Genomic DNA, 22,286 nt, shown 5'->3' on the forward strand with positions numbered 1-22,286 from the left:
CAGCTGTGACATCTTGAGTTTACATGAAAGAGTTAACTGCCTCTTCATGGTGATTTTACCCCCAACCCACAGCATGAAATGAACAGCTGCTGACTTAATAGGAACCTTGATTCATAGAGGTTCTTCTAAATGCCTGGGATTGGTTCCCTGACAAGTTGAAGCATGATGGTGTTCACTGGCTCCTATGGCTATCCAGCATCAATGCTAGCTATACCAAACCAAAACTGGACAGGATCATTCTTATTGATGGGCAGAGCTCGATCAAGGCCATTAGTTATAACTCTAGCTATGATTTGAGCTGTTGCCAATGGCTTGGGTTTTAGTCTTCCCTTTGGAAAGCTAGACTGGCAGATTAAAAATACCTCTCTTTCCGGCCACCAACTATGGAAACAAGTTGTGGCTCTTGATTAGAAAGTTTGGATTGCTAATGGATTCAGAATCTAAGCCTATTAACTGCTATATTGGTTTTTCTCATTCATAGTGTAAGTCTCAAATATCCCGTGAATCTTCTTTTAGCCACTCCATTGATCTCTTCCTCATATAATTCATTGCATTCTTATAGTTCCTTTGAATATTTTTTGCTTCAAGGACTCTTATATAAGCTCTGGGAGGGAGCACGCCTAACTGTTTTTGCATCCCCATTCTGTCTAGTCTACCAGTAAATACTGATTGATAGATCCTGTCATATTATTTCACAGCTGAGAAAATAAAAGCTGATTTTACTTTACTATGGGATATATTTAGTGAAATTTTTAAACCAGTGAAGGAATAGTAATTACCTTCTAAAATCATGGGTATTTGTTACTTTATAATTTACTCTTTGTTCTACTTTTTTTTTTTTTACATCTACAGAAAGATAATCTGATTGATTATTGATCCCTCTTAATCTTACATGGAAAAACTACATGAATGTATGAAAAATACAGGAATCAGTAGTCTTGAAATATGGTAGAATTTTCTCCAACATGTTATTTAATATTTGATATCAGAGGTTCCATTTGAATTATTCAGACTAAAATATTTTTGAAAGGGGAGCTTGGGGCAACTGGGTGACTCTAAGCATCTATGTTTGGCTCAGGTCATGATCTCAGGGTCCTGGGATCAAGCCCTGCATCAGGATCCCTACTCAGCAGGGAGCCTGCTTCTCCCCCTCCCACTGTTTGTGTTCCCTCTTTTGCTGTCTCTCTCTGTCAAATAAATAAATAAAATCTTAAAAAAAAAGTAGGGGAGCTTATTTTTCCTTATCCTCAAAATGCAAAATATATCATCTTTAATTTCAGAAATTAAAGTAAAGCAGTACTTTATTTCCCTATTTCATGATTTAATAGTTTATTTTCAGAGAATAGTTGTATTTGTACTGAAGTTAATCTGTAAGTTTAGGTCAAATAAGCTCTTTGCACATGTATCTCGATCTTTATATTCTTAAACATAATGACTACAAAAATTTTATGGATTTACTTTATTATAATTGTGTTTTATTTGATTAGTGATATATTTTATATAACATATATTTCCTTATACAAAAATTATAAAATTTAGAAATAATGTAAAATCATAATTCTACAACTATTGATAAACACTACTATCTACTATCTACTACACTACTAAATTGAGTTTGCTCAATTTCTTTCCATTATTGATTTTATACTTTTAAAATGTTGGTTATATTATAGAACTTTTCAAGCATGAGCAAATAGAAAATTAAAGTGGGAAGCAAGGTACATATCACCAACCCTCGAGTCTTAGAAAACTTTTCACTAATCTCATTTTATCTCAACTCTCACCAATTTTCTTGCGACCTGTGTTATTTTGTAGCAATTCTTAAACTTCATATCATGTCATATTTTTTCATATGTTCATATATAAATAGCATATATCACTAAAAAGGGGACTAAAAAAATTTTTTTTAAATGGCCATATTGTCATTATCCCACAGGGGGGAAAAATACGATTCCTAATGACACCAAGTATTCAACCAACAGTATTTATTTACACTTTTCTGATTCTGATTGCTTCATAGTGTTTATTTACTCATTCATTACAAATTACTTGTTTAAATTGGGATCTAAAAATTCTCTTTGTGATTGGTTGCTATATCTCAAGACCCATTTAATTTGTAGATTCCTCCTCTTATTATGTATTTATTTAGTTGAATTCATGTTTAATATTGTATGTTTCTGTATTCACTGACATTATCAGTGTCCATTCTCTTTTATTGGAGACATCATAAAATTCTATTTAACAATGGATAGTAATTCTTTATTGTTATGCCCTGATATTTTAAGCATATCCTTTCTGAGTCATGTGGGCTATTTACAGTTCCAGATTACAGGTGATACCTTTGTATATTATTAAAGGAATACCTTTGTATATTATCCTGTTTCTGAATTTAGAATTATTTCCTAAAAATAATTCTAGGTATGACATTCCAGGGTTAAGTATTAGGGTTATATTTAAGGCTCTCGCAGTCTGGAATTGGTGGTCCACTTCCATTCAGTAGAAAAATTTCTTTGCTTACGATCTCTGCCCTAAATCCTTTTATTTGATCCTTCTATGAAATCCTGCTATATAACATTTAATTTTATTGTACATGCTCTTAAAGAAAAAAAAAAAAAACCTCATTCTCTCTGATTTTAGAAGAAAGAAAGAAAAGGGGAAAAAAGGAAAGAAGGAAGGAAGGGCAGTTTGGATAAAATAATAGAATATCCCAACCTTTTTCTTAGAACTTTTTATTATTATTTGCATCCAGTTTCCTACTATCAAACACTATTGGAACTGCAAGTACCTACTATTGGAAAGGCTTTTGTTTGCTATTTTGCAGTTTTTTGTTTGTTTGTTTGTTGTTGTTCTTTCTTTTTTGCTTAACCTTTGTATTCAAATTTACATGTGAGTTACCCAAGCATCCTTAAATACATGGTGATGATATATTGTTAAAATCTCATGAGCAAATATGAGAATGACCTCAATTTTTGTTAACAAACATGAGGAAGTGGTCTAAGTTCAGTTATTATACCTGAATTATTTGGAAAATCAAATATTCAAGAAAGAAATTGCTGTTTCCCAGTGATACTTACAGAAAGGCATGAAGTTGTTCTTATTAATCAAAAGCAGATTTTTGTACAGGCAGGAGATCACATAGGTATTGTAAGAACAAGGTCATGTCACAGGTTCAGAAATATTTTGCCAGTATAATCTTCTTTTTCTTTTGTTATTATTATATGATGCTGAGTTACAACATCATGGGATCAGTGTTTTGATTAAACTCTTAATTGGTAAGTAGATAGGTATGTTAACAAATTCTAAGGCACAAGTAGTTTTCTTGCAGTTGAATTTGAACACAATAATTCGTAGAGATCACATTTATAGAATAAAGATAAGAGAATAAATCAAAATTTTTATTTTATTTTAGTGGAAGAAACACACGGAGAATGCCATGAGAAGTGCAGTGGCACAAATTTTCCTCTTCTTAAATCTGACACCCTTTGTTTATGGTTGGAGTGTCTTTCCATATGATGTTTCTATAATCTGGGATTTTCTGGAAAGGGTCAACAGAATGATTAATGTGGGAGGAGGCCAGGAGAGTTAGAGACACTGTGTGCTGCTCCCTAGCCAGAGCTTGCTTCCACCCCAGAGCTTTTGTGATCACAATCTCCTCCACCAGGGGCTTTATCTCTGACGTGACTGAAATCTGTACTCAAATGTCAGGACCTTGACGTTTCAAATGTCAGATTCCTCTGACCATTTTATAAAAAAGAGCGCCCGCCTTTCTTCTTAGTCATACTCAGATTCTCTTATCAGGCTTTACCTCCACTCATTAACATTCTTTACTTCCTGAAATTACATCCTCTAATTTTTTTTTAAGATTTTATTTATTTATTTGACAGACAGAGATCACAAGTAGGCAGAGAGGCAGGCAGAGAAAGAGAGAGAGGAGGAAGCAGGCTCCCTGTGGAGCAGAGAGCCCGATGTGGGGCTCGATCCCAGGACCCTGAGATCATGACCTGAGCCGAAGGCAGAGGCTTTAACCCACTGAGCCACCCAGGCGCCCCTACATCCTCTAATTTTTTCATGCTTCGTGTCTGTCCTCTTGTCCACTTTGTCTGGCTCTACCAGTGCTATGAACATCGGAACAGCAACTCTCATAGAACTGTCACTCAAGATAAATATTTGTTGAATAATTTAGTGAATTGTTTAGTGACAAATTATTTAATAAATTCGTGAATGAATGACTCAAGATAGATGGCAGGATTTAAGTTCCTTCATACCTCAAAATTTTTAACAGATATTAAATAAACCAGTACAGTTAAACCTTTACAAAACTTAATTATTAAGTAGTAGAGACTTGGGGCACCTGGGTGGCTCAGTCGTTGGGCATCTGCCTTTGGCTCAGGTTATAGTCCTGGGGTCCTGGGATCAAGCCCCACATCGGGCTCCTTGCTCAGCGGGAAGCCTTCTTCTCCCTCTCCCAGTCCCCCTGCTTGTGTTCCCTTTCTTGCTGTGTCTCTCTTTGTCAAATAAATAAATGAAATCTTAAAAAAAAATAACAATATAGACTCAGGGAATTTTATTAGTCATGGGACCCAAAGAAGATGCTGCAAAATATTTTTTTGCTAGAGAATAAATTGTAAAGATATACACATGCAACACCAATAATTACTAGCTGTTACATCAATATGAATACTTTTTAAAAAAGATTTTATTACCGATTGATTACTGATTTGATTATATGATTATTGATTACTGATCATACTAAAACATTTTATATCATAGATTATTTACAGTTGTTATAATTTACCTATTATTTTAAAACAGACCCTGAGAATTCAGTGTGCTTAATCCTTTATCCCCTGAAGACAGTTCACAGAGCAGAATTACAGGTTCACAATTCCATTAGAAAGATTCCCTATAGTTCAGAGTCATTCATCTTAGTGCTAGTAGTTTTTTCTTAGTCCACTGGTTGTGATCCCATACCATGTAAACTGGGAAATGAAAAAACGTTTAGTAGAAAATATATAGGTGAAATAATACCTTTAATCAATAACAAGAAATTGTGTAAATGTTTCTAGGTTCAAGAAATAATATAAGATTTTAAATACTATTTTGAGTTGCTTCTATTTTCTATTTTGAAACTTTTTAAAAATATATTTTATTTATTTATTTGACAGGGAGAGAGATCACAAGTAGGCAGAAAGGCAGGCAGAGAGAGAGGGGGAAGCAGGCTCCCTGCTGAGCAGAGAGCCCAGATGTGGGGTGCAATCCCAGGACCCTGAGTTCATGATCTGAGCAGAAGGCAGATGCTTAACCCACTGAGCCACCCAGGCGTCCTATTTTGAAACTTTTAATATAAATTTGTTTCAAAGAAGCCATTCATTCTCTGTCAGTCTCTTCAAGAGATTCTTAATTGATTGATAAATATACAATAACATTATGTTTGAGTAATATTGTGGATTTTTCCTTTTTTATGTATGTTTAAATGTATAACTATAAAGATTATAGAATAGAATAGAATATTTTTCACATTTGAGTGATTGTCTTAGAATAAAGTGTTTTCATTTATATTATAATTTTAAAAGGTATTAGTTATTTTATAATCAAGAAATCTATATACCCAAAATGCAGAACAAAAAATGTCAGAGACTCCATCATTCAGTGTTTTGCTCATGAATAACGGATACACTAAATTCCTCTTTGAATTTATTGATATGAATGATTTCAGATTATTTTTTAAAAGGTTTTATTTTTTGACAGAGTGATAGAGAGTACAAGTAGGCAGAGCAGCAGGAAGAGGGAGAGGGAGAAGCAGGCTCTCCACTGAGTGGGGAGCCTGATGTGGAGCTCAATCCCAGGACCCTGGGATCATGACCTGTGCCCAAGGCAGCTGCTTAATCAACGGAGTCACCCAGGAGCCCCTTCAGATTATTTTTAATTGAAATTTAGTTTTCTTGAAATTGTCGATATGGAAAACACTCCTCAATTTCTGTGTACCCATTTTTTTCAAGTGAGCTAAATCAATTAAACTACTCCATTAAAAAACAAGTGAGTCCCTGGAAATACTGAAGTGAGAAAGGAAGATACCATAACAATTCTAGCACAGAAATATTAATATCTATAAGCCATCCAGTTGAGAGTTGACAACAAAATCAGAACTGAACGTGAAGAATACAACACAAAACAAAAACAATCAAATCCCCTTCAACCCTCACTCTCCCCACAAAAAAATCCCCATCAAACTCTAGAAATATCTTGGAGCCATGGCTCTTCTTAAGAATTACCAGTTGAGAAGTTTATTTTTCATTCTGGCATTTTTGGCAAGCTTGATATATGTAGTCAATATTGTTTGAAATTATCAGTAGGCTTACTTAAGCATTAATAAAGTCACAGATGTGGCTTGTGTTTAATTCTTTCTTATTTGTCCCTATTCAGGTCTTTCATGTGTGAAAGACATCTCTTTCACACATGACATTTTGTAACTGAATTGCCCACTGTACACTGTGCACAATGTTACTTGGTTTGGTGAAAAGCAACTGAAGGCATATTTCTAAAATATAATATAATAAATAAATATAATTTATAAAACTACAAGTAGATATTAGTTTATATACTGTATATAACATAATTTATAGAAGTTTCAAGTTAAGTTTTCACATATATGAAACGTGTAACTTTAATCTCATTACATTTTTTTCTTAAACACAACCTAATGAATACTAACTAACATAATGGAATGAGGTAACTTCTTTTTTAGTATAAGAAAGAAGTTTAGGGAAGTACTGGGGAAAGAATCAGCAATAATGATGGTTTAATGCATTCACTCAATCATTTAAAAATATTTAATGACCCAGACACTGTAGTAGGCACTGGAGATGCAGAAGTGGACAAAATGGAGAAACTCCTTTCTCAAAAGAGACATACATTCTATTGGAAGTAGGCCAACAAGAAATGACATAATATCAGGTCATGGTAAGTTTTATGAAGAAACTGAAAACATGGTAAGGAGATAAAGAGTGATAGACTGATTGGTCAGCAAAGATCCTTTGAGTGATTGATATGAGAACAGACACATCAGAACATTCAATTGAGTGAATAAGGCATGTAGATGAGGGGCAAACATTCCAGGCAGAAGGAAAAACAAGTATAAAGTCTTTGAGACAGAAATGTGTGCACATTTAAAGATTAGCCATGCGACCAGATTTGCTGAAACAATAGTGATCCCACTAAGACCAGAAGAGTGTTAGGAACAGATGTTGATTAAATAATTAGTGGCCATTTCTCCTAGTGCTTTGTAGGACAAGATTAGGTTTTATTCTATGTGTGCTAGAAGTAATTGGAGAATTCTGAGCCAGAAGTGATAATCTGGCATGTGTTTTAAAAAGAACTTGCCTTTGGATGAAGACCAGACTCTAGTTGGGCAAGAATGAAAGCATGGCCACTGCAAGAGTGCAGGTGGTGTGACCAGGTGGAGACTGGTGGAGGTGGCACACCATGTGTACAGAAAGTGAACAATTTTTCCCTAAAAGTGCACACAGAGGCGAAAGCATGTGTCCACATTCTGCACTATGAAGAGTTTAGGAGAGTGTGGTGTCCCTTATAAGTCACATAAAATTAAAATCATAATTACCTGGCCTAAATGTCTTAGCTAAATCAGTTAAAATATTTACGACTTATTCAAATGCACCATTTTACCCATTTTCCTGAGCACTTCACAACATTGGAAATGGAAAGTGTTTCGAATGGTTTTCCATTGTTAAATTACAGGAACTTTCAGAAGCATGCATAAGACGTTTCACTGCCCAGAGCTTGTATTATAAAATAATATCATATTATGTTCTTTTTATGACTTCGTAAAGAAGGTTTTCTCAACATGATCAAATTTGGAGTCATTGTGACATTCATGAAGATATGCTTTGTTATCTAATTTTTGTATTAGGTAATTACAATTAGACCAATAAATGTTACCATTATTCTATAAAACTTTAATCAAAGGATTGCTATTAGCTATATAACTCCATAAAAAGACTTATTCTGTTCTCCCCTAGATGGGTTAGTCCACTAGAAATTGCATTAATGAACAAATAAATCTTATTTCTAGAGTGAGATTAGGAAAAAAGTTTACTTTGAAATTCTCTGAGTGATTTTCTTTGAATATTTTAGTAAGGTAAATTGTATTTAGTAAGTTGAAACTGTACTTAGCAAACATTTACCAAGCAATTCCTTGGTGTCAGATTTTGTCCAATGCTCTAGGGATGTTAGATTGATTATTTTTCTTAAAGATTTTATTTATTTGAGAGTGAGAGAGAGAGAGAGAGGATGAGAGGGGATAGGGTCAGAGGGAACAGCAGACGCCTGCTAAACAGGGAGCCCGACTGGGAACTCAATCCTGGGACTCCAGGATCATGACATGAGTCAAACAAAGGCAGATATTTAACTGACTGAGCCACCCAGACACTCCTAGATTGATTACTATGATCATAAAACAATTTTTAAGAGTTTCACATAGAATGATAGAATATTAAATAAAAATATATCAATAAGATAGCTGCAGCCCAGGCATCCTTGTGAAATTTCCAGAGAGGGATTCTTCACCCTTTTCTCAGTTCAGAGTTATGTGCTTTGATTGAAGGGCATGGCTGCAGGTTCCCAAGTGCCTGTACTCTCTGGAACAGGGACAACACAATTATAATGTTTATGTTCAGGTCTCTCATATTAGTTGACTTGTATGTGAAAACATTAGAAACAACACAATGTAAATATAGTTACAATTAAATTACCTGGTTAAGCTTACAAGTGCTATAAAAATTCACTCAGGAGAAATTAACGTGTATGGATTGTTCAAAGAGGGCTACATAAGAGGAAAAGAACCAGAGTGTGTTCTATAGAATATGTATAGTAGAGGATAGGGAAGATCATTTTGGTCAAGGAAATACAGAAACAATATAGCAGAAGAAATAGTTATGATGAATTTGATTGCACAGAAAAAAAGTGAGAAATGAATATGATTAATTCATCTTTGGAAATATACATTCTTTATACTCTCACGACTCTGGAGTTTTCATCTGTAAAAAGAAAATCACACTAGAAATTTGGTAGAACTGTTGTAAGGATTAATGGAAATGATAGGGGCAAAGAATATCATCTTGGCCCATAATGGACACATTTAATTTAAGCCACTTCCATGAGACTTTTTCCCCCTGCTGTTGCCACCTTCTCAATTCAGACCTTTGTCATCTCAGACTCTTTCTTCAAAACACAACACAAGCATAATCATTTGGTAAAGCCTTCACCAATCCAATCGGGTAGAAGTGAGCTCTTCCTTTCCTTTGTGCTATTCATATGACACATAACAGGTAACTGATTTATTTTTCTTTGGCTGAAATAGATTTTTTCAAACAATTTTGACCATTGACTTTTCCTAATGCAAGATTACTTTATTACTTTCAGCTTTATTTTATTCTTTAAAATAAAACACCCATGGGATAAGGAGTGCCCTTGTTGTGATTAGCACCTGATGTTGGATGGAACTGTTGAATCGCTATATTGTACACCTGAAACTAATATTACCCTGGATGTTAACTGGAACTTAAATAAAAATTAAAGTCTTAAAATAAAATGCCAATTACTAAATCTATGTTCATGGAATCATAACCTTTACATACAGAGATAAAATTCTTGGATTATGCAATTTACCATCAGGCTCTTTTCTCCAACGGCTTAGTCTTTAATAACATGGCAGTTGATGGGAAAATACCACATCTGTCATTTTAAACATTTTTAATACATCAACTTGATTATATTTCAAAATTATTATATTATTAATAGACTTGTAATGAAGTTAGATTGTATTCATTGACAATGCTGTTATGTATCAATAATGTTCTTTACTGCTATGAGATAATCCGGAGGTCTGATTGTTTAAATGAATTTAAGAAATATATTTGGTGTGTAATTAGAGACTGGTTATTTTTGACAATTGATGTTTGATAAGTTTTGTATTTTTAGTATTAGTAGTAACAACTGAGTTCTAATTAATTTAATCAACATAACATTAAATAGCACTAATTGAGGATATGGTTAAAACAACCTGTTATTTAAAAAAAATAAATAGATATTTTTGGAGAAGTTTTAGATTTATAGAAAAATTTTAACAGAAAGTAGAGTTTCTATACCTTCTCCCATTCTACCCACCCTCACACTTCCCCTTATTATTAACGGCTTCCATCAGTGTAGTACATTTGTTAACGTTGAACCAGTATTGAGACATTAGCTAAAGTCCAGAGTTTACATCAGGGTTCACTCTTTGTGTTGTACAGTTTTATGGTTTTTGATAAATGCACAGTGTCATGTACACACCATTATTATTTCTTACAGAATAGTTTCCTTGTCGTAAACATGTTCTCATTCCACCTATTTGTCACTCTGCTCCCTGAGTCCTTGGGGCAACCACAGATCTTTTCATTGCCTGTGTAGTTCTGCCTTTTCCAAAATGTCATATAATTGGAATCATAGCATATGACTGGAACATTTTTGGACTGGCATCTTTCACTTAGCAATATGCATTTAAAGTTCTTCCAGGTCTTTTCACACCTTGATAGTTAATTTCATTTTATTGCTGGATAATATTCTGTCATATGGATGTACCACAGTCTGTTGATGCATTTATTTTTTTTAACTAAATGTCTAAAACTGTCTGTATCGTTGGTTTCAAATAACTGATTCTTTTATCATTGAAAATATTTTACTGTGTAATGTTTTGTCTTTTTTCCATTTTGTATTCGGAATAGAAATTGTATTTTAGGCAATGCTAAGTAAATTTTAAAATTTGGTGTATGTCAGGGCACCAGGGTAGCCCAGTTGGTTGAGTGCCTGGCTCTTGGTTTTGGCTCAGGTCGTGACCTCGGGGTCCTGAGATGGAGCCCGATGTTGGTGTCTCCGCTCAGCACGTAGTCTGCTTGAGATTCTCTTCCTCTCCCTCTCTTCCCTTCCGCTTTTCCCTGTTCATGCATGAGTGTGTGCTCTCTCTCTAAATGAATAAATATATTTAAAATTTGGTGTATGTTGGGGTGCCTGGGTGGCTCAGTCAGTTAAGAGTCTGCCTTTGGCTCAGGTCATGATCCCAGGGTCCTAGGATCAAATCCCGAATTGGCCTCTTCTTCTACTGCTCCCCCTGCTTGTATTCTCTCTCGCTCTGTCAAATAAATAAATAAAATCTTTAAAAAATAACACAAAATGAACTTTGGTGTATGTCTAGCCAGTCATATTAATATATGTCTATTGAACAACTTTTTTGGAACAGTGTTGTAGTTTTGTCTTAGTATATGTTATTTTAATTGTTTTCCTAAGTTCTGTTGGTACCTATCATGAATTTAAAAATATTTTAGCCATTTAAAGTATATGCACTACTTATATGCCTGACATGTGGTGAAATTCTACTTTTTTTGTGCCTAGGATGAGGGAGGTTACAAAGCAAAGTGGTACATAGGTACACTGGGCTGTATAATCAACCCCTTAAACATGAGCAAACCACCGTTTCATGTTGTCCATTTTTTACTAGAATCTTTGTTTCTTAAATGATTTATTTCCCTAACAAACTTGCTTACTTTTTCAAACCATCTGTATGTCCTTCCCTTCTGTCTTAGAGGAAATGCTCTCTTCCTTGTGGAAAATATTACATCAGCCTAAACTCTTCATCTCACCTTCTAAATTCTCATTAATTGTAATCTAGTGATCATGCTCCTTGCTTCTATGTATTCCCCTTTCCATCTCTTTAAACTCCTTGATAAATGAATGAAGGAACGTCTCCATGATTCCATTTCTGGCTTCTGAGGTGCATATCATGATTAGTGTTGGGCAGAGGTTCCAAAAGCTTGGGGTTTATGTTTTAGTTCCAATGCTCAGTTAGCTCTATAACCATGAACAAGTGTTTGACTTCTCATGGATTCAGTTTTCTTATCTGAAAATGGGAATAATAGTGGAATTACGTAAGGATTAAATGTGACAATTCATGTAAAGTTCTTAGCACAGTGCCTGTTGCATAGCAGATGCTTAAAGGACATTAGCTATTATTATTGCTAAATTGTTGTTTTCTTTGATTTATGTATTTGAAATATGATGATACCTTTTCCAGGGCCCTTAAGACCCTGTTTCCTCCCCTCCTAGTTTTTAGAGACATGTTTTTCTTTCTCCATTGCTACTCAAAGATACTCTATTCGAGCATCTGACTGCTCCCTCTTCCCCACACGCACCCAGCACACAGATGCGCACAAACACATACCCGGAATAATATTGTCAACAAAGGTATCTTCTCAGAGAAGTTTCTTTAAGTTCTCTAACAATCCTTGAGGTAAGGAAACTGTGGAGGCCAATTTCATTATTTTGTACATCTCTCTGTAGCTCACTACAAGGACCACTTCTTTCTTATTCTCTGAAAGCCCAGTGAGTTTATGAAAATAAAATGAATGTAGAAATATAGCTTCTTGTCATGTATGGGAATAGGTGCCTTTATTATTTTAAAATATTATAATTATTTCTTTCAATATATTAGAGCTGAAGTTCATCCTGACATATGGTTATAGCATGATGAGTGAAGAGCACTAGCAATTTAACATATTTAAGCTACCGTGGAAAATTAGCAACTTCGTGAAAATTGAAAAGCTCTTTATTTCCTGATGTGATTTAGGCAAGGCTGCAAGGATTTTCATTAAATAATATAAAACAAATTAGAGGGATAAAAACAAAACTCGGGGGCAGTAAACACAATCACATTAAAAGATGATTTTCAAAATGTTAATTATTTAAAGACTAAAATCTTTTAACTGTACCTATAACCAGAAAAACATGATTCTTGATTATCAGTTAAATAATTTGAAGTAGATATTATTATTACTACTATTTAGAATCTGACCAAGGTATTTAGGAAGTCATAACTGATACTGTTTTTTTTTTTTAAGTTTAGATTAAAAATAATTATGAGACAATCCCATAGCATAATAATTCGGGTACTGAATGTACAATAGTTTCTTCAGTTTTTTCATTCTGTACAGTTTTTCTCTTTATTAAGTGCAGTAAGTGTTGGCTTGTTAATCTAGAAGGACATAGAAATGAGTAGCAGAAAAAACAGATGCTTCCATTCAGAGTCAAGAATGCTTTAAATGTTAATGTAATACTTTCCAGACAATTCTCAAATGTGAAGTGTTTGTTTTGTTTGATTTGGATACTGACTTCTTTCTCGAGACTTAGAACCAATTTCCCCCTCCTTTCTTCTGTTTCTCTATACAGAAAGCTGACCTTGCAGTTGCCCCACTGGCTATTACCTACGTTCGAGAGAAGGTCATCGACTTTTCCAAGCCCTTTATGACACTTGGAATAAGTATTTTGTACCGCAAACCCAATGGTACAAACCCAGGCGTCTTCTCCTTCCTGAATCCTCTCTCCCCTGATATCTGGATGTATATTCTGCTGGCTTACTTGGGTGTCAGTTGTGTGCTCTTTGTCATAGCCAGGTAACATGCTCACTTTTGTGATTTTTTTGGCAATTGTTACCTCCTTTTTCTAACTAATAATTGTCAAAAGTCACAATAATTTTACTTTTCTTTTTCTTTATTTCCCTTGGGGTGCTAAAGAATAATGAACTCTGAAGAATCCCATAACTTGTGAAAATATTCTATGCTGCCTTTTTGGCAGAAAGCATGCTGGTTGTGTCAGTAAGCTATAAGTTTGGTAGAGTTTACTCTTTTTAATCAGAATCTAAAAGCAGTCCAAATCATTAGGACATAAAAATTATTTCCTCATTTTGAAGATTTCTCTTGTGCCAGAGAACAAAATAATGTATTTTATTAGTTTGAACTAATAAATCAGTCGTAAGAAAAAAACCCAAGTGGTGAAATTTAAAAGGAGGCTTTTTTTAATGAACCATGACTAATTAAAAATAAGCATTTTAACTATAAAAAGACTACAATTATTTTCCACATAAAATTTCTCATTTTTTTCACAAAATAAATTTAATGTATAACTACAAATATTTTTGGCTCTATCATCAAAATTGAATATTAAGTATGAGGGTTATTTTTTTCAACTATATTATATAGGTTCTTCTGACAAATTTATCACTAAGGATATTTATCGTTTCTTGAACTTATTCTTTTCTCAATGCAGTCATGTATTCGTTCCTAGCAGTAAAAAAACACTTAGTTCATTCAATTAAAAAAGGAATGAAATCACTTCTGGAAGTAGCACAATATTTTGATACATGTGCTTTTTTATAGTTATACACAGATTTTTTTTGATATTTACATATAAATGCCATAAAATTTATAATTTTCTGCCTAACTGGTTTAATATTAACACATGAGTCTTTCAGACAATTATCATTTGCATTGGGGTGAAATTTGTATTGGAACCATGTGTACCTATAGCATTTTAGCTGTATGGTAAATCATGTTATAATTTTGATTTGAAGTTTAAAGTTCTCCCCCAAAAAGAGAATTTGAAGTATGAAGTTCATAAATTTTTAGCTTCAGCTTTTTCCGTGTCTTGTGAAGACAAAACAACCTTTTCATTTTGAGCATCATTGCATCAGTTACATATATTTTTATAGTGACCAATACAAACCATCCTGTTTTATATGTCTTCAGAGAAACAAGTTCAAGGATTACAGTGTAAATAATTCAGCGGCTGGAGAACTCTACAGCCTGCCCACAGGCAGATAGAAAAATAAATACTCCAAAGTATAGAGAAAGTCTTTCTTGCTCTCTGCAGGTACACCTGCTCCTTCTTAATCAAATTAACGAAAGTTCCCAGCAAGGATAAAATCAGAACCGAGAGGTCAATGTCCTGAGACCATTCTGAGGCAATTGTGTGGGCATCAATCAAGCTGAGTTAAGTCTACTGTAGTTTCTAGGGGACGTTAGATAGACTATTGAGTTACCTCAAATTCGTATTAGGAATTTCAGATATTACTAATTTCCTGAGCCCAAATCTTCTGAGAGTACATTCAAAACCAAATACTGAAACATCTGAATTCTTTTCCAGCTGAAAAGTACATTTGCAAATAGAGGATGTGGATTGGTTATGCACTCATCTAATTTTCAAAATATTTCTTTAACTCTCAGTTTGATAAACCATCAAACAAAATAACAATATAACACCTGTGTAATTTTTATAACCCGTACTAATTTTACTCAGAATGGATAAACCCATGTCATTTTTGAGAACATAACATTAGCTTCTGTGCCATTTTTTAGTGTCATTTACTGTCATTAAGTTCTGGAATACTACTGTTATATTTTATTAATAGTTATTAATGAATGAATTTGAAAGTAATTCCATTTCAACATCTTATTCAACAATGTGAGAACAGTCTCATACAGTTTCAAAAATTAAGTATAATATATTCATTTATGGATGAAAGAACATATATTCTATTAAATAATAAACAATGTTAGATAGCTTATATTAAGTAATAAATAATATTAGATATCTTGGTAAATATGCATAATATGAAAAAAGATTATTTGCAGATTGTCTCTGAAATATTTTGTTCAATTCTCAATATTAAAATAATCTTGTATAAATATTACTAAATTGAAAAACAACACACTAAAAACTCAGATTAAAAAAAATTCTTTTTTTTAAAGAAAAGTTTTGAATAGAATTCATTTAACTTCTAAACTGAAACACCAAAGCCAAATTAATTTATAAAATTGAAATCTTCTTCACTGCAATAAAAAAAATATCCACTCCGATATGTATTGAACTCTTGTTACCATGAAAGCAGTTCATGATGTGCAAATGCAGACAAAATGGCCATGTTTCAATTGCAGGACTTAATTACCTTCCTAATTTAAATAGTATTATGATATTTGTTATCAATTCATAATAAATGTAGTATTTTGATTTTTAACATATGCATGAAGACTATATCTTATGTCGTGTAGAGATCACTGATGAACTTAATAACATTGTTATTGATATCAAAATAAATATGGCATATTATTTATCTTTATGTATATTTTTTGTCTTTATCTCCATAATGACCATGGAAAAAAAGAAAGACAAATTACATTTAAAAAATTCTCAGATATATGTTTCCTTCTCACTGAAAATCACAAAGTTCTAAATACCATGCCAAGAACAAAATTTTATAATAAAGTACTGATCATAATTGTTGGAATTTATTTTTTCTAAACTTAAATTTAAAAGTAGATTATTATTGTCACTAAGCCTCTGCTTTTGTCTCAGGTCATGATACCAGGATCCTGGGATCAAGCCCCACCTTGGGCTCCCTACTCAATGGGAAGCCTGCTTCGTCCTCACCCACTCCCCTTGCTTATGTTCCCTCTGTCACTGTCTTTCTCTCTGTCAAATAAATAAATGGAATCTTCAAAAAAATTTAAAAAAATAAAAATTTCCCTTCACCCTTATTATATAAGAAAAAGATTTATCTAACAAATACTTAACACGTTTTAAGTTTGTTTTTTTTTTTTTTTTAACCAGTATTAAGAGATATGTGGTCTTATTTGTCTTGGTATGCTTTTATAATCTATGGTCTCTTGCAAACACTTGCATTATTGTTTATAGCATAATGACATAATCAGCATGCTTATCTGAATTAGTGGAAAACTATTATTTGACAGTAAGGATGAGCCTGAGGTTTGGCATTCTGGACATGGAATGGCCTTATCCTGGATATCCTAACCATAGCTCTTGGTTGACAGAGAAGTAGGAAGAAATCTTGTACATGACAATCTTGTACTTAATCATATTTGTCCCTAAACCTTTTCCCTCTTTATATTATATTTTCTTCTGACCTAAGTGTTTTAGTACAGAGATAGCAGTTAGTCATATAAGAGTCTGGTTAGGACATCCACCCTTTATACTCAGAAGGAAAGGTATTTTTCACCTTGCTTCAAATATTTCCTTTATTAAACAACAGATAATATTGATGCAGTAGATGCTATTTATAAAATGAGTCAATTTAAATGCCCATAATGTTGGAGTTTTTTGGGGTTTTTTGTTTTTTGTTTTTGTTTTTTCCTTTTAACAGAGCTATTTTGAAATTCAGCATGTAAATCTTGGTCTAGCGTTCTTAGTAGTTTGGTGTAGAGGTAAATAACTGAGGACCAAACTTAAAAGAAGAGCACAATCCTATACACATTTCCCTCCAACAGGATTGATGGAACCTTAGTAATAATTCACTAAGCTTATAATAATATTGCATATTTTATTCTGAGATTGACATTTTAAAATTAAATACAAATAAACTGGAGAAGAAAAGTAATACTATATATTTTTTTTAGTAAGAATATTATTACAGAGAAATTTCTCAGGTTACTTAAATAAATAAGTGAATATGATCAAATATAGGAAAAAGAGGAAAAGAAGGCAAGTGATATTGACTAACCTGGCTTTCTTAGCAAAGATAATAAATCAAAGAATATTTAATGTGTTAAGTACATAACATTAGTTTTTCTGAGTTAGAAAGAATATAGGAGTTTCTTGTACGTTTTGGGGTTGAATGATTTGCATGATTTTTTAGAATATTAGAATATCATCTATTGTATTATTGGATTAGAGAGCAGGAGATGGTCTCCCTAGAATCTGCTCAGGGGTTTATTAATACAGTGACCATCAGGACTGTCTTGACATACGTTTTCACAGTAATGTGGTCTGCGGTCACAAGATGACAAGGCTATTGCCTTACTGAAAGTTCTACTTATAAAAATTTTCTGTATTTCTCTTGGTACTCAGAGGTAAAGATGTTCTAAACATAGTGTTTTTGATGGTTTAACTGAGTGTAGAAAACCATGTCCAAAGTGCTTGCATAAACAGCTTTGATCTAGGGTCCTGTCTAGCGTGCAACAGCTTTTATATTCTTGTCACAGTGATGGGTGACATTTAATGTACAGTGAAGGGCAACAATGAATTATTATGCACTTGGAAGTGATAACTGTTTTGGTGGGATGTTCAATGTTAAACTAATATGTTGTCAAAAAGACTGTTGTCACGATGAAATGAAATGCCAATTTTGTTGTGTGCCTTTGCCACCAACTTGCCCACCTCTTACTAGAAAACCATTTCAGTTTTACCTTTCTATAACACAATTTTAGATACATTTTACTTTTTTTAGTCATTTTGTTTACTTAGGTAAACTACAGGAAACCCTATCTGTTATTCCTCTTTCCAAGTAGCAATTTTCTTAGAATTTAATGAAAATTTGGCTTGAAATAGTGCTGTTTTGCTGGTGTGCCTTTCACACATATGAAAGTGATTATTAAAATTGATTATATTAACAACTACCTCAATTATGGACCTAAAAGTCACCATTGATTAAATGCACTTTCAAACCACATTTCTGTAAGAAATGAGGTTACTTCTATATTACTAGTTTTTTCTCACAAGTATTACTTGGTAAAACTATTATAAAATAATTTAACTCTTTATTTGTAATGGTTCCAATGATGTTCGTGGTTGTGAAACAGACATGAAGTCACCAACCCAGAAAAAAAAATCCATTTGTATAATTAGTAGAACCAAACTAATTGAAAGTAAGTTGAATTGGTGACTTCTTTTCAGCTTATGGAGAATATTGTATCAAGATAATTAAGGCAGTGGAGATTTTGACCAAAATTATCTACATAGGAAAAAGAACAAAACCTCAAGCATGACATATTTTCCACCTCTCAGTTTCAAAATTATGAGAGACATTTACAAGAATAAAGATTTAAAAATAATTGAGTGAGAAAAAAACAATTTAAAATTGAAGTGATTTTTTTGGGGGGGTAGATTTCTGTGATCAAATGCTTATTGGCATTTTCTTTTAGATGGTTGATTGTGCTTGAATATATTTTAGAAGTTTTGATCTCCTTTCCAAAATTATTTTTTTACATAATTTTTTTTGATAGGGCAAAAGTAAATACAAGCACAAAAGCGGAAGTCTGATAGTCCATTTTTATTTTTCATACACTGTGGATAAATTATTTGCCTCTTTGTCTTTCCTCGCCTCCATCACCGAATTGAATTCAAAGACTTATAGAGGCGAAAAAGCTGTCTGTCTAGTCATTGCAAGTGTGTTCACTCAATAAATATATTGGCCAATGAGCTTCTGAGAACTCTAATTTATTTCAATTTAGGAGTTCCACAGTATCTAGCTCAGTGAATAACAGATACAAATTTTAATAAATTGCAGTATATAGAGTCATGTTCAGAATCTCAAGAACGCTAAAATCTTGAAGATGAATGTTTATTAACTTATTATATTTGTTAACAAAAAAGATACCTCTGTTTTTAATGAATCCTTTATGGAATATGTAATTCCGTTTTTTATACACACACACACACACAGACGTCCTGTTGAGAAGTGGTGGTCTTGTAAGAAATTACTTTTTTTCTTTGAAAGATTTGGAAAAGCAGTGTAGTGTCATCTTCAACAGTTGCCACCACGTCTCATACATTTCTTATTAGCTAATTCAGATTGAAACGCTAATAAGAACGATACTGTGAATGGTTATTTCTCTTACTCTATTCTTTTTCTTTCCTTGTTTTAGGGTTCTCTTTTTAACCATAAGAAAGAAATTCTTTGAGATGACTCTTAAGAACCAACAAGATAAAGAGAACCAAGTATTTTTTAATCAAGTTGATACACTTACTCTTCCCTATTTTGCAATCTCTGGATAGCTACCACTTCCATAGCTGCAGGGTACTGTGAATTCCTTGTTAAGAAGCCATTTTCCCAGCTTGTTTTTTGTGTGTTAATTCTCAAAACAATATTTTGCTTCTGCTTGTCTATAGTCCCCAGAATAATAGTCCCCTCAGACATTGGGGGGCTCTCAGTCACCTAAGAAAGGTGTTTAAAATCTGAAACTAGGCGATGTGTATATATATATATATATGTACATATATATATATGATATCTATCTATATAGTATATCTATATACTACATATGAGTATGAGTGGATACATATATATCCACTCATATATAAACATATGTATATATATATATACACATGTATAAACATAACACATATATAAACATATAATGTGTGTGTATGTATGTCTTTGCTCAATGATTGAGGGTATTCTGTTAAAAAAAGAGATGTCTTGAAAAATACAGAGAAAAAGGTCAATTTTTTTTTAGTAATTTTTTTAATAGTAAAAATTTAATAGTAAGCTTGACACCTAAATTAGTAACATTTTCACCCGGATTAAGCTGTCAATAGACTCTTTGGTGTAAGAGTTCTGTCAGAGGGATATTTTCCTATATAGCTTTGTACTGGGCTGGTGGGTTATATGGAAGAAGTCATTGAGAAAGAAAAGGAAGGAAACTAATACAAACTGCATGTCAACAGTGGCCAGGTTTTATCCGAGAACCATGGAGAGATTAATTTATTAGTTTCTTTTTTTAGTAACTGTGTGTTTTTACATTTTGATGTAAGGAATGAATAGGTATACATAACCTCACTCCCTTACTCTTAACAAATGAGGTTAGTAATATTTCCCTTTTGTTTAATGCTAGCATTCTACTTTTAAAATTCTAATTTAATATAGGGAGGAAGCTTTAAATAAAACAGATTTAGAAGAAAACAGAAAAGGAATTTATATCACTTGATTCCTTTGACTATCATGTTAAATTCACCTTTCTTGTTTCCTTCTAAGATTTTAGGAAAAACAAGAGCTTAGCTATCTTTTTAAGTAATATTTTTAAAAGAATCCCCTATAAAATATTTGTACTACATGTTAGCAGTATGTTGTTTTATAATACTTTGAAAGAATTACCTCAATTGCCACACTTAAGAAATATGTCTTTTTTCTTTAGATTTGCAAATAAGAAACCTTAAAAAATATTTCCAATCACTTAGGCGCCTAAACAGGACACATTAGCAAGCCACACATGTGCAGATTTGCCTCATAAACATATAAACCTATTTGCTTTCTAAGCCATTTCTCTAGGGATGCTTACTTTCATCCCTTGAAAATTATTAGCTGCATATAGTCAAAGAATTCTACCACATTATGAACTTTTCTAGAGACTCAAATGCTATTGATATTTTTTTGATTTTTTTATAATTCATAGATGCAGGGAAATATCATTAATATTAAATGAAAATGTATGGATGTAATTTTTAGTGGTAATTTATGACTTATTTCATCATGCTATGTAAAATAATACAATCTATCCAAATAATTAATGAGTAGGAGACACAGTGTCATCAACCAGTGTAACTTCATTCATTAGAGCATGTCACAGCACCTTAATTGCTATAATTTTTTACATTCCATTACATAATTACATCATTCAAGTGAAATTGTTTTCATATCAATCCTGTTGGGTATATATGCATATATAGTTTTTAGGAAAAATATCATCTGTCTTTTAAATTGCTATAGGAATTTCAATATTATATTTGAATATTAAGTGCTTGATATCTGTTTTGTATATAAATAGAATTAGCAAAACAAATGACAATACAAACTATTCTATTGATTTTACAAAACCTATAGTTTTAAATAATTCTGGTTAACTCTTACATAAAGAGGACACTCTTAAAATGTGAAATTATCTCTGCTAGATATACTTTTGGAGTTTTGTTTGGAAGCCCAGAAATTAACCTGACAAACTTTATGACAAAAACCTTATTAATGAGGTAATTATGCACACCTGCATTTTAAAACTATAGTAATTCTTTTTATTCTAATGTATATTGGATGCAAATATAATTTTAGTTTTAATACTTTAAAAAATATGTGGACGGTAACCCTTTCTGCCCTTCCCCAGCCTGGATATAACTTAGTTTCCTGTTATTCTTTATGAAAGATGTTTAATCTTAATTAATTATTTTAAAATAGTTCCCATTTTCATGTGCCCCTGTCTGACTACTCCTGAAATGATAAAATGAAGTGAATGGATTTATAATAGATTTTCCTATTAAATTAATGGACTTAATATTTGAAGCAAAGGTGAAATTGTAGGGTTTGAATGTTACTGGCATGATAAACATTATAAACAGAATAGGGCTACAACTGTCATCTAAGTTGGTTCAGAATATGCACCTGAATATTATTTTAACATAATAAAATTAGGTAAGTGTTTCCCTGCTTCCCTTACTATTACTGGTACTGAGAAAGCGGGTGCTGGGAGGTGTGTTTCAATATGAGTTTAGCAATTCAGTACACTGACTGAAGATATGTTTTGGAATTGTATTACTAAAGTGAGATTTCAAAAAAAATAGTGAAAATTTTTATTGTAGAAGGAGATACAAAATCAATATTCACATTCAGGGAAATGTGTGTTGAT

At 32.7% G+C, this 22,286-nt stretch overlaps 1 protein-coding gene across 4 annotated transcripts in view; it reads left to right on the forward strand.

Moving 5' to 3' along the window:
• The window catches only part of GRIK2 (glutamate ionotropic receptor kainate type subunit 2), a 639,603-nt gene that overhangs the window by 462,956 nt on the left and 154,361 nt on the right, over nt 1-22,286 (forward strand). For all 4 annotated transcript variants that reach the window (XM_047734793.1, XM_047734792.1, XM_047734790.1 and 1 more), the window contains exon 12: nt 13,273-13,496. In XM_047734793.1, the coding sequence (XP_047590749.1) occupies nt 13,273-13,496 (224 nt within the window). The remainder of the gene's footprint in view (nt 1-13,272; nt 13,497-22,286) is intronic.

Source organism: Lutra lutra, chromosome 6 (assembly GCF_902655055.1).
Source record: "Lutra lutra chromosome 6, mLutLut1.2, whole genome shotgun sequence".
In the NCBI taxonomy this organism is placed as follows: domain Eukaryota; kingdom Metazoa; phylum Chordata; class Mammalia; order Carnivora; family Mustelidae; genus Lutra; species Lutra lutra.